The sequence below is a fragment of the Piliocolobus tephrosceles genome, chromosome 1, assembly GCF_002776525.5.
Source record: "Piliocolobus tephrosceles isolate RC106 chromosome 1, ASM277652v3, whole genome shotgun sequence".
NCBI classification, from domain to species: domain Eukaryota; kingdom Metazoa; phylum Chordata; class Mammalia; order Primates; family Cercopithecidae; genus Piliocolobus; species Piliocolobus tephrosceles.
The window spans coordinates 26,265,101-26,279,239 of record NC_045434.1 but is presented as its reverse complement, the minus strand read 5'-3'; the positions used below and the strand labels follow the sequence as shown (position 1 = coordinate 26,279,239).

General features: G+C 39.6%; 2 protein-coding genes across 6 annotated transcripts in view; both read left to right on the top strand.

The window, feature by feature from the left end:
- SELP (selectin P) overlaps window positions 1–1,110 on the top strand; it is a 42,106-nt gene extending 40,996 nt beyond the window's left edge. For all 4 annotated transcript variants that reach the window (XM_023207120.3, XM_023207121.2, XM_023207118.2 and 1 more), the window contains one exon: window positions 126–1,110. The gene's annotated coding sequence lies outside the window, so the exon portion shown is untranslated. The remainder of the gene's footprint in view (window positions 1–125) is intronic.
- A 1,938-nt stretch (window positions 1,111–3,048) lies between these two features.
- The window catches only part of F5 (coagulation factor V), a 72,907-nt gene continuing 61,816 nt past the window's right edge, over window positions 3,049–14,139 (top strand). For both annotated transcript variants that reach the window (XM_026448449.1, XM_026448448.1), the window contains exons 1-2: window positions 3,049–3,449; window positions 7,219–7,310. In XM_026448449.1, the coding sequence (XP_026304234.1) occupies window positions 3,292–3,449; window positions 7,219–7,310 (250 nt within the window). In that variant the 5' untranslated portion in view covers window positions 3,049–3,291. The remainder of the gene's footprint in view (window positions 3,450–7,218; window positions 7,311–14,139) is intronic.

The window sequence follows — 14,139 nt, the reverse complement described above, 5'->3', positions numbered from 1 at the left end:
AATGGCAGAATATTCAAAATCTAGAAAGAAAAGATTATGCTGAGCCTCAGGGGGTAGATATGATGAGCAATTCTTTTCTTTCAAGGAAATGATAATTATTTAAATTTCTTTGGTCTCATTTTCAGAGACCTGTCCTTTTCCTGGTCACCTCATTCAGCTCCATATGATCCTGTTGTGAACATCAAGTTTCCTGCTAGACTTGACTTAACTATAATGCATTTGCTGCAGTTTTCCATAAACACCTGTGAATCAAAGACATGGAATTACCTTAGATTAGCTCTGGACCAGCCTGTTGGACCAGCTCTGGACCAACCCTCTCTCCTGAGTTTGGGATTGTGGTACAATCTCAAATTCTCAACCTACCACCCCTTCCTGCCCCACCTCTCCTCTTCCTGTAACACAAGCCACAGAAGCCAGGAGCAAATGTTTCTGCAGTAGTCTCTGTGCTTTGACTCACCTGTCACTTGAACTACCAGTGAACCAAAGAGACTGGAGCATCTGACTCACAAGAAGACCAGACTGTGGAGAAACAAAAATACCTCTTGATTTTTTGATTGAAGGAAGGCTTTCTCTACTTTGTTGGAAAGCAGGTGGCATCTCTAACTGGAAGCAATTCCTGTAGCATCTTCTGGAGTCTCCAGTGGTTGCTGTTGATGAGGCCTCTTGGACCTCTGCTCTGAGGCTTCCAGAGAGTCCTCTGGATGGCACCAGAGGCTGCAGAAGGCCAAGAATCAAGCCAGGAGGACACATGTCACTGTGGACCTTCCTGCCACCAGCCACCGTCCCTCAAAGGACCCAAAGACCAATATTCAACTGTATAATTAAAAGAATTTTCCCCAAATACCATGTTCCTCTATTTTATGGTTCGTTCAGTAAGGTCTGTGTATATCACATTGTTTACCTTCAGTGTAATAACACATAATTATGGTTGTCCTATTTACACCTCAACCATTCAGTCAGCCAGCAAATTTGTATCACACACCCTCCACGCCAAGAGAAAATCAGAGAAATGGAAAAATTCTTCATCACCTTAATGTTTTACAGGGAAGAACAAATGTGTTTTACATGTTCTTTAAATCCTATGTTTAATAAATAGGTCATTGAAAGTTATACAGTGTTTCTCTGGAACTGATGTTAAAAAAAATAGCGAAACATTATAGTAGTCATCTTGTCTCTATATAATGTAATGCAATAAACATGTCATGTACACTGTATATACCTAAGCAAACATCCAAATAAAAAAGCAGCCTACTCAAAGGTTACAGTAATGTTGCAACAATGTTGGTAGTAACCTTGGGATTTAGGGACACAGTGCTTTCAAAACGTTTCTCTGATACACTGCCAGTAGCATCTCTGACTGCTTATTTATATGTCAATCAATAGGCTAATAGGACTTTGGTCTCAGCCCTATTTCCTGAGTCAGAATCTACATTTTGTAATGTATTCTGGGAATTCTTATGGGCGACCAACTTTGGGAGACACTGATAACATTGTAGATAAAGAAGTGTAAGCAACTGTTCAGTTAGGGAGACAATAGATACCTACATGGAATAACCAAAGGTAATTAACACGATTATACAATTTGAATAGTGTTATAACAGTTCATAAAAGGGAAAAGTCAATTGGAGCCCAGAATCTGGGAGATAGACAGAACCCTGCACTGTAAAGAATGGCCCAGCAAAGAGGAAGAAAATGGGCATTCGAAGTTGATAGAATAATATCAGCACAGGGGGGAAGGCAGAAAACCGCGGGGGGGGGGGGGGGGGGAGAGGCTGTTGATGAGCCTGATATCATTAACAGAGACCTCATGTGAGGTGCCAGATTACAATTTATTGAATGTACTGAATGCATAAAGCATGACAGAAACTTGGAACCATGCAGATACAGGGAACCCAGGACAAGTCATGATGATGTCTCAGACGATATAATTCTCAGATTCTCTATCAGCAGCAAAGTAAGATTTAAGGTGGTGTGAAACAACCAGATCCTTCAAGAAATACAAGAATACAAGGGGTCCTGGAGACAGGAAAATATGATCATAGTAATAAATTTGTGATTTTCTTTTCCTTTTTTTCTTTCTTTCTTTCTTTCTTTTTTCTTTTTTTTTTGATGGAGTTTTGCTCTTGTAGCCTAGGCTGGAGTAAAATGGCACGTTATCAGCTCACTGCAACCTCCACTTTCTGGGTTCAAGCAATTCTCTTGCCTCAGTCTCTTGAGTAGGTGGGATTACAGGTGTCCACCACAACTCCCGGCTAATTTTTTGTATTTTTAGTAGAGACGGGGTTTCACCATGTTGACCAGGCTGGTCTTGAACTCCTGACCTCAGGTGATCCACTCGCCTTGGCCTCCCAAAGTGCTGGGATTACAGGCATGAGCCACTGCGCCTAGCCGCTGTGTGCTAAGTGCTGGAACTATAGTTTACAGTAGCATTTTATCCTCCCAACATACCCTATCAGGAAAAACCATTATTGTCATCCTTATTTCACAGATATCAAAACTGAACAGAGAGGTACAGTAACTTGCCCAAGACAACACAGCTAGTAAGTGAAACTGAAAACTGGACAACTGATTTTTTTTTTCAGCCAAGTTCTTTAAGCCCTCTGCTATGCTGCAGCTTAGCTAGCTACAGGCCCTTATCAAGGCAGAACTGTGCCTTGATAGAGACCAGGAAGGCGATTCAGAGCAGTAGGCCTTGTCCATGTGTTTGTTCCCTTCTTCTCCACCACTTGAAAATAGTGTTTCAGTGCCGGGTAACAGGGCACAATACTCTTTTCCTCAGATCAAAAGGGGAGCCATCTGCTTAAGGTGGTTGGGTGCCACTGCACTGCACAGAAGGTTCTCCAAGTGTGAGCTTGGACCCAGGCAGGCCTCAGGTCAGTGGTAAGGGACGACTGCTTCCGTGGTGTTGGCCCGTGGAAATGGAGGGATACAGCTTTGTCCGCTCATGAATCCCTGGGCATTGTCCCGCCTGCTAGAGCCTCTGATCTCTGCCCCTTCGTCACCTGTAGTAAAACAGTCACTAGTTTGGTTGCTCTCCCTAATACCTCTGGTCACTGGGAGCTGTGATCTCACCAAGCCCCTGCCAGGAAAAGCCCCAGAAAAAGGGGAGGGAGGGAGAGCCAGAGGCTGCCGCTGCAGTTTGCAAGAACCGCAGGGGAGAAGGACGCTGCCACCCACAGCCTTCAGAGCTCATTGCAGCTGGGACAGCCAGGAGTGGGGTTAGTCAGCAGCTCGACAAGCGGCTGCCCAGGTCCTGGGGTGGTGGCAGCCAGCGGGAGCAGGAAAGGAAGCATGTTCCCACGCTGCCCACGCCTCTGGGTCCTGGTGGTCTTGGGCACCAGCTGGGTAGGCTGGGGGAGACAAGGGACAGAAGCGGTACAGCTAAGGCAGTTTTACGTGGCTGCTCAGGGCATCAGTTGGAGCTACCGACCTGAGTCCACAAACTCAAGGTAACTCAGGTGTGGAGTCCGGGTGGGCTTCTCTAGAGAGGAAAATCTGTTTCTTTTAGAGAACATTTCCTTTGCAATGTCACGGCTTTCTTTTTTTTTTTTTTTTTTTTTTTAACTTCAGGTAAGTAAATATAACTAATAGGAGAGTATACTGAATTAAATAAACTGGGCGAATGCTAATTTTGCCTCCAATAATGTAGTTTATCATTCTGAGGGTATAGAAAGCATTCCATTTGATTGGTTAGATGATGCTTTCTTTCCAAGTTTATTTTCAATACAGTTTTGTTAGTATGTTTGTGTTGGCTTATATATTGGTGAATTCAAAGGCACCAGGGATTGCTCCCTCATTAGTGCTTTCTGGAAATTCCTGTTCCAGATTTTTAGTTGTATAGTATTTTTATAAGACCCCTATTTATGTATTATTTATTCCATTGTCTACATAGCTTCATCTTCTAAAACTAAAACTGAACACCTTGTGCTTTTTGTCATATAATTTTATGGCTGCCTTATAAATGATTTTCAAAATATCATCAGTTCTTGTATGTTTTTGTGCTTTCACCTTTTTTCTGCTTCATATTTGACTTATTTATCCTATTGAATGCGACTCTTCATTTTCTTCTCTCTGTTAATCATGTCCTGGGATATGACTTATTTATCCTATTGAATGCGACTCTTCATTTCTTTCTCTCTGTTGATCATGTCCTGGGATATGGTATGTAACTGAGAGGAGGTTTAATTCATATAAAATACTACCCTTGAGTTGCAAACTATTTTTTCTAATTGAAATGTTAAAAATAAGACTTCTCAGAAATTAACTAAATCATAGAGTCTATTCAATATTTCCAGTTAGTTATGTTTTAAATGGTAAACCTGCTAGTGTGACTCACTTTTTTTCCTAACATCACAGTTTATTATGAAAGATGTGTTCCTCTTTTACAATTACAAAACCAAAGCAATCTGCCAAAAACTAATGTAATATTTTGAGATCTTTTAGTGTATAATATTAACCTTTTTCAAACTCTCATTGTAACTGGGTTATTTTGGAGGGTATTATTACACACGATCTTGGTCTTATAATAAGAAGAGATCCCTCCTTTTCAAAAATAATCATTTTAAATATTGTACTTGAAAGTGACAATCTAGGTTACGCCCACACCCTTTGGAACTGCCGTAAGCTAAAATCCCAAGGAAAATAACAGTCCTTCTAACACTAATCTTGCCTGCTCATGAGTAGAATGCAAACTTGGTTGTTGGCTTTCTTGTAGCATGCTGGGTTTACGCTTGGGAGTTTTTTCTCTTGTTTGTAGTTAGCATTGAAAATAACAAGCAAAATGCTGGAGGCAGAATCACATAGGGCAAAGGTCTGATTCACATGGTGAGTACACAGGGAACCACGACTGGTCATTCTGTCCCCTCACCCTGTGGGTAAGTTTCCAAAGTTCTGGAGAGTCATTTCTCTGGTAGCAATTGTTGAGTCAAAACCATGGAAACATAACCCAGACAAACTGTCATATTGTTTAACCCTAAATCATATCACTTCTCTCTAGCATTTTCTTATGAAAAATCTAATCCATATATCCGGCTGCTTACACTAAGAACTTGTTCTAACTTGTCCTGCCCCTAGAGCTATGATACTCACTAGATGAATATCAACATAGACAACTCCATCTTTTGGCAAAGTGTATTTTAGCACAAAGCAGAAATCTGTCTACTTATTTCATATAATATTAGCAGGACAATGCCTTGTAAAGGTAAAATGTACCTATTATTCTTGCTCTAAGTCTAAGATGAACACTTTCAAAAATTTCCTTAGAAACCTTATTTAGTCACTCACATAATACAAAGAGATATTGAAGAAAAGATACACATACATTTTCCTCCTAGGGTTCTAGCTTTATATGATTTTGTGACTATGAACAAGTCATCTCTAAACAATCCTTATAAATGAAAAACTCATCATACACATTGTTTGAATTCATATCATCTGTAACTTTTTAATCAGATAGATTATTTTCCAATAGAAATTGTTCAGATCAAAATAGACACACCTCAGTATGAATACACAGCATACATAGTAAAACTTGTTAGAAAACCTCTCTCTGTTGAAATTACTCCACATAAGAGACTGATATTTTTTAGTAAAGATTTTACACCATCATCTACATTTCTGTATTAAAGATCTGGGGCAGGGGAGGACAATAACTTTTCAATTGTACTAAAAATAAATAAATAAAAATGGACTTCCACGTTAGGGACATTAGTATATAGAATCTTAGAATTCTTGAGTTATAAGAACGCTAAGAGGGCCTTTAATTCATATTCAACTTCCGTCTTTTAACCTTCTACTTTTTCCCTTGCCCTCAGCACCAATGACCTTACCAAGTAGTTGTCTAATTTCTACTTGAATACTGCCAGTGATGGAGAATCCACTACCTTCTCTATCTAGCCATTCTAAAAGTACTTACATGCCTCCTTTAATTCTGTCCCCACATATTAACACAATTCCTGTATTCCACATATTAAAATTTGTGAGCATTACTATAACTACAGATTTCTTTTTGCTTTCTGTGAAAACTCGAAGGCTAAAGACTAATTCTTATTACATTTACAAAATAATATTACTAGCTAACATGGATTGAGTATTTCTAGTGTGCCAGCTCTATGCCTTTTGCACATATCAACGTATTTAAAATTATACAACAATTCTGTGAGGGAGATTTCAGTATTAATCTCATCTTATAGTTGTAGAAACGGAAGCACAAATGGATTAAGTAAACTTTTCAAGATAAAACAATAAGAGGTAGATGTAGTCTTCAAGTCCAGAGATACTGAATTCACAGCCTGCACCCTAGCCACCATGCTGTATAGAAGTCATGGCATATGTGGGTGCTGTTATGTCTTGATTATGGCTGGGCCACTGTCCCCACATTAGGAAGCAAAACAAAGCCACTCTGATCAACTGATTGAGACATTTGTAAGGTATTTTCTCTGAATTATCTTTCCTTTTACCCTCATCTTTGAGATGAAGACAAAGATAAGAATGATGTGTCTTTAGAGGTACAGAACAATAACAACAACAACAACAACAGCAACAACAGGAAAGGAACCCACCACTCATGACTTTCCCTGTTGTCTGTCCTCTCTCTAATATTTTTTAAAATCATGAATGCAGTGGTTTCACATTTTTTAATATTGGTTCTGCCACTTATCAACTGTGTCTCTTGGACAAGTCACTGACTGTTTCCAAAACAGTTTTTTCATTTGTTTGTTTCCTATATGAATCCCAGGGCTTTTACCCCATTAGCCATCTCTCACCTCTCAACTAGAAATAAATTCCACCAAATCAATACTTTTTCACAATGTTCCCCAGTAGATTAAAACTATTTTTGATTGATCAGTTGAAAAACAGCTCATACATTTATTCATAAAGGATTTGGTCATATTTTAATCACGTAAAATCTAAACCTATAGTTTGGGTTTATACTGTGATATTGTGTGCTTTTTAGAAAATTGATTCTGAGGAACGATATTAGGGTAGATTAACTTGTGAACAAATAGTTATCACAACAGGATATTTTTGAAGAGACCAATAATTATTTCATTAACTTTATTTATTGATCATATTTATAAAATGGTGGGCTTCTGAAATGCAATAAAGATACTGGTATTCTACTAGAAGTCTGAAGATATGAAAGATCTACGTTTTTTGTGATGTGAGAAATAGATGTTGAATATACCTTTCAAATTAGTTTTTGTATTTTATTTCCAGTTTGAATCTTTCTGCAACTTCCTTTAAGAAAATTGTCTACAGAGAGTATGAACCATATTTTAAGAAAGAAAAACCACAATCTAGCATTTCAGGTAAGCCTGAAATATACTTTTTTAATTTTAAAGATAAATTTCTATGGGTAATTTGGCATTCACATGCATCTAAAATATCCATTTACTTGGAAATTTGTAGAAATATATGTTTTCTTTTTTTTTTTTTTATTATACTTTAAGTTCTAGGGTACATGTGCATAACATGCAGGTTTGTTACATATGTATACTTGTGCCATGTTGGTGTGCTGCACCCATCAACTCGTCAGCACCCATCAATTCATCATTTATATCAGGTATAACTCCCCAATGCAATCCCTCCCCCCTCCCCTCTCCCCATGATAGGCCCCAGTGTGTGATGTTCCCCTTCCCGAATCCAAGTGATCTCATTGTTCAGTTCCCACCTATGAGTGAGAACATGCAGTGTTTGGTTTTCTCTTCTTGTGATAGTTTGCTAAGAATGATGGTTTCCAGCTGCATCCATGTCCCTACAAAGGATGCAAACTCATCCTTTTTTATGGCTGCATAGTATTCCATGGTGTATATGTGCCACATTTTCTTAATCCAGTCTGTCACAGATGGACATTTGGGTTGATTCCAAGTCTTTGCTATTGTGAATAGTGCCGCAATAAACATACGTGTGCATGTGTCTTTGTAGTAAAATAATTTATAATCCTTTGGGTATATACCCAGTAGTGGGATGGCTGGGTCATATGGTACATCTAGTTCTATAACCTTGAGGAATTGCCATACTGTTTTCCATAATGGTTGAACTAGTTTAGAATCCCACCAACAGTGTAAAAGTGTTCCTATTTCTCCACATCCTCTCCAACACCTGTTGTTTCCTGATTTTTTAATGATTGCCGTTCTAACTGGTGTGAGATGGTATCTCATTGTGGTTTTGATTTGCATTTCTCTGATGGCGAGTGATGATGAGCATCTTTTTCATGTGTCTGTTGGCTGTATGAATGTCTTCTTTTGAGAAATGTCTGTTCATATCCTTTCCCCACTTTTTGATGGGGTTGTTTGTTTTTTTCTTGTATATTTGTTTGAGTTCTTTGTAGATTCTGGATATTAGCCCTTTGTCAGATGAGTAGATTGCAAAAATTTTCTCCCATTCTGTAGGTTGCCTGTTCACTCTGATAGTAGTTTCTTTTGCTGTGCAGAAGCTCTTTAGTTTAATTAGATCCCATTTGTCAATTTTGGCTTTTGCTGCCGTTGCTTTTGGTGTTTTAGACATGAAGTCCTTGCCCATGCCAATGTCCTGAATGGTACTACCTAGATTTTCTTCTAGGGTTTTTGTGGTATTAGGTCTAACGAAATATATGTTTTCTTTTTTAACAAGTACTGGCTGCATAATATGTGGAGCCCCTTGTTCATATTACTGAACATTTCAAAGTAGTGACTGCAAAGCATTAAACCAAACCAGAGGCCCTTTGGGGCATGGGGCCCTGTGAAACTGCCCAGGTCACATACCCATGAAGCTGGCTCTGTTTTTAACCTTGATTAAAATAGCTAAATAAAACTTATAAGTGTTTTATTAAGTGTAAAACTTATAAGTAAAACTTATAAGTGTTTTATAAGTCTAAAAAACTGTTATTGAGTACCTGGTATGGGCTGGGCATTGAAATAGGTAGGCACTGTGGATGCAACAGTGGACAAGACATTCTCATATCCTGGGTTCATGGAGATTATGGTCTAGTTTAATGAGCACAGATGTGCCTCTGCAGAATGATTTTTTGCTTCCATTTGGCTCCCTAGATTCATTCAAAGGAACTATGTATGGCTGACTCTTTTGCATCTCCTATTTATCTAGTGTGATATATACAATAGCCATAATTTTTAAAGAAAATCTCTTCTTTTTTCCTCATCTCTTCCTTTATCAAGAATGGGTTGAACAGGGTTCTAGTATCTTAACTATGATACCATATTCTACAGGGATGATAGAGACCATCAAGGGAGCACTTCCTCCAGTTGAGTCCCCTTGTCAGTAATTCACCTGTCCCTTTCCCCAATCAGATGAAGACCTGCTGTCTTTCCGAGAATCATCCTACTCTGTCCTGCCTCTTCTGATCTCCCGTAATCTTCAATATTTACTCAATGGGAGTCTTCCTTTACCGTTAAAAATCAACAACCAAACCAAAACCAAACCAAACCATGTCCAGGTTAACTCCTATCTAGAAAAAGAAAAAAAAAAAAAAATCTCCCCGTGACCCTGCCTGCCTTTTCCTTTTCTCTCCTTTCTTTCACTACCAGTTTTTGTATGAGGACTCTGTATCACTCTCTACATTTCTTCACCTATATTCTTTCCCTAATCTGCTTTAGTATGAATGAGTCTACTAAAATTACTCTCACAAAAGGGCACTCAGGACTGGAGGCGCCAGAGCCTGTGTTCTTTTACTACTAGACATTACTAGGACATTTAACACTCTTCCTTTTTGAAGCTCTCTCTTTACCTGGTTTTTCTATTGTCACTTCCCCTGGTTTTCTGACTTCTCTTACCACTCCTGCTCAGTATCCCCACCAGATATTCTCCCCTAGGGTTCCAATCTCACCCAAAACCAAGGCTTTCACTACTATCTACCCAGAAACCACTTTTCCTCTGAAGCTACACTGACACCCCCTCAATATCAGCAGAATTAAATCTTCCCTCTTCTACACACCCCCAGAACCTTGAATTAATCCCTACCTTCTAAATATATTATAAGGATCAATTGAGTTCATAAGTACAAAGTATTCATAATGATGCTGACACATAATATGCACTCAGTAGAAGTTAGCTACATTATTGTTATTGTTGCTGCTATTATTAATCATAACTTAGATCATATATGTCGTAGTATTATGAATATCTATATATCTATATTTCTCCACTCATTTATCTATTCTTCATATGTGCTCATTTATATATTTATTTAATTTTAAACAAATCTGTATTTAAATATTCTTTTATTTTAAAATAATTGTGTATTGAGGCCGGGCACAGTGGCTCATGCACTTTGGGAGGCCAAGGCAGATGGATCACTTGAGGTCAGGAGTTCCAGACCAGCCTGGCCCACATGGTGAAACCCTGTCTCTAGTGAAAATACAAAAATTAGTTGCACATGGTGGTGTGTGCCTGTAGCCCCAGCTACTCAGGAGGCTGAGACATGAGAATCACTTGAACCCAGGATGTGGAGGCTGCAGTGAGCCAAGATCGCATCACTTCACTCCAGCCTGGGTGACAGAGTGAGACTCTATCTCAAAAAAAAAAAAAAAAAAAAAAAAAATGTGTATTGAGAACCTACCACATTCCAGGTTCTGGGATTAAGTGAATAAGACATGGACCTTGACTTCCAGGAGCCAACCAGCTACTGGGGATAACCTATAGGTAGACAAGCAATGACAGTAGAGTAATAAGGAAGAACTATGATGAGGATTCTGTAGTAGGACATAGGAGACCTATCTCCAGTCTGGTGGTCAGGAAAGTACTTCTCTTTCTAGGTTGATAGCTGAAAAAATAGTAGGATCTTGGAAATCCAAGTGGGGAGGCAAGGCATTGGAGGGTAGATGCATTTTAAACCAAGGCACAGAATGTTTCAAAGTTTGGAGGTGAGAGTATGGTATGTTTGTCGAACCATAACTGGATCAGCACAGCTAGAGCACAAACTTCAGGGAAGGAATTAACAAGAGATGCAACTAGATGGAGATCAGGCATCCATGCTAGGCTTTATAGTGAGAGGAATAGGGAGTCCCTAATAGGATTTCAGCAGGAGAAAGATTTGTCCTTTAGAAAGATGATTGTCTCCAATTATAGAGAATGGATTGGAGGAAGACCAGAGTCCAGAGCCAGAGAAACTAGTTATGGGACTGTTGTATCAATCCAGATAGCAGAGAAGCTGAGATGGGGAAAATGAGATGGGGAAAATGATTTAGGAGCTAAAATCAATTAAACTTGGTGACTCATTAGATGTGGAAAATGAGAAAGAAAAGGGAATTATTATGGACTTCAAGGTTCTGGTTTGAACAGCAGAGTGGACAGGGTGCCATTCAGTAAGAAAGAAAATTTAAGAAAAGTAGATAGTTTGTGAGGGAAGGTGATAAGTATAGATTTGGAGTCTGTCTATAGAATGTCTACCTAGAGATGTTAAACGAGCAGATCGGTGTAGAAGTTTGACCTTCAAAAGAGAGAACTGAGCTAGCTGTAAACATTTGGGAGACATCAGAACAAAGATGGTAATTGAAGCATTTAGAGGGTGTAAACTCACCAGGGAGGATGTGATGAGAAGAGAAGGCTGCAGACAGAGCTCGAAGTAGCAGCAAAGTCCAAAGGATGAGCCAAGAAAGAAAAGTTTACCAAGGAGCTTGAGAAAGCCTGTTCAGGGAGGGGAGAAGAAATCTAGAGAATGTGGTATCCTGGAAGCAAAGGGTCAAATGCTATGAAGAGATATTAATATAAGGGCCAAAATGTGGTCCTTTTGTTATGGAATAGTGGGGGAAGTCCAGACGGCAGAATGAGGAGTGAATGGAAGGCGAGGAAACTGAAGCAGAAGGGTCATAGATAACTCTTCCCTGAAACTTGGTTCCAGATGGGAGGAGAGACAGGGTAGTTCTGAGGCGGACTCAGGAGCTTAAGGGTATTTGAGAATTTTATAAAAAGGAATACAGAGACTTAAAATATTTAAGGGAAGACTCCATAGAAATGCCACAAAGTCCTTTCCAATAGAAAACGAAGGGATAAAAACATCTGAGAGAGAAGACTGGGAAGAAGCAGGAAGCATTGAGATTCAAACCTTGGGCCGGCTTGGCCTTAGGTAGAATGGCTACTACCTTCACCGGGGGCCCGGAAAGCAGAAGATAACGTTGCCAATAAAATTAAGTTTGTAGTTGTGAGCAGGAAGTTGAAGGATGTCCTGTCCTATATCACAGAGTCTATTCATTTTCATAGCTCCAGCTCCAAGCTTAGCATATACAATAGATACGTAAGAACTGTTTAATTAAATTAAATTGTAGGTAGATGAAGGGAATATGAGGTGGGAAACATACTCATTAGGGCCAGGAAAAGAGGAATTGGTAGGTATTTGAAGGTGTACCTTTTGTGGCTTTTGCCAAGCTAAGCAAATTTTAATCCCTTTGCTGTGTAAGACATTGTGCTAAATGCCGTAAGAGATGGAAAGGACTAATTCCAGGCTGAAGACTTTTAAACAATAAAAAGCCATGGATAGTTTTTGAAGAAAAGGGTACTATGATCAAAGTCCTTTCAGGTGATTATGTTTTGTAATGATTTCCTGATTTAACCTTAGTAGAGTTAGACTCTGACAGTTGGTGAGAACAGTCTCCAATTTATGTGTAAGGCCTTTGCACCTTTCTGTCAACCCCTGTGTATCTCAGAATATATTTGTTTTATGTGAGCAAAGGCATTTTGACGTCCATTTTAATGTAATTGCTTCCTGAACGTCCAAAGTTGCTTAACTCTGAACTTCTGAAGTGCAGGAGTGGTATCTTATTCACCTTTGTATCTCTACAGTAGTTGATACAAGGAGGCAAATCTGGCATGAAGGAAAAGCCTTTTATTTTGACTGAGATCTGGATTTGAACACTGCCATTAACTATGTGGCCTCTCCCATTCCCCAGACTAGTCCTGTGTCATTTGTTCCTTTCCCCTATGTCCTGCTCCACTCATCTGCTGGCTATGATTCTAGCTGAGCCCTGAACAAATCATGAGCCTCACTCCTGCAGCATGAACGAGTGTGGCTGTTAGCTATTGTAATTGCAGGGGGCTGGGCTGCAGGATTGGAGGTCTGAAGATGTCCATCCAATAAAGTTTGTGGACATTTCAGCAGGTGAAGGAATATGGCTGGGGTCATTTTTAGGAATTCTGTCTTGGGCTTTAAAATGGCTAGTTTTGGCTGGGCATAGTGGCTCACGTCTATAATCCCAGTGCTTTGGGAGGCCAAGGTGGGAGGATTGCTTGAGGCCACGAGTTTGAGACCAGCCTGGGCAATGTAGTGAGACCCTGTTTCTATTTAAAAATATATGTATTTTTTAATTAGTCGGGCATGGTGGTACATGCCTGTAGTTTCAGCTACTGGGGGGGCTAAGGCAAGAGGGTCATTTAAGACAAGAGCATCACTTGAGCCCAGGAGTTTGAGGCTGCAATGAGTTATGATCACACCACTGCACTCCAGCCTGGGTGACAAAGTAAGGCCTCATCTCTAAATAAATAAGTAATTAATTAAATTGGCTAGTTTTGAGTCTCCACATTTTTCAGGGACAAATTATAAAATATTTATCCCTGAAGGAGTTTTGAAATAGCTGCAATAATCACTACCTTGTGTTATGTAATGCCTTGTTCACCTAAGAGCAGGGGATTGGATTAGCTGACCTTCTGTAGTCGGTCCTTTCCAGTTCCACAACTGCACTAATTTGGGTACATGCTGTGCTGGCTTCCCCAAGCCCTGAAGTAGGCCACTCCTTTCTCCAATCCAGCTTTGGGCACTGAGGAGAGGGTGAGAAGGGTCTTAGGCCATCTGGCTGATGGAGGAGCTAAAGAGCAGCTCGAAAACCATTTAGCCATGTGTTTTCCTACATGCTTGAAAGTATTCGGTATGCATTTATGAAAACATCCTTTTGTTTTGCCTTAATTCTGAAGAAGTAGGAAGGGAGGTTGAATAAATACTCCAAACTGTCCACTGAAGTAATAGGTCTTATTAGGTTAAATAACTTAGTAGACTTTCTCTGGGCATCTGGTATTTGCAGCCATGTGATGCCAATAAACAAACCAACCAAGCAAGACAACCATGGCAACTAAATGCGGCACATAATTGGCAGCATAGTCAGCACCCTGTTGGGCTCACTGGCAGCCAGGTTAGGTGGAAATAGTCAGTGGAAA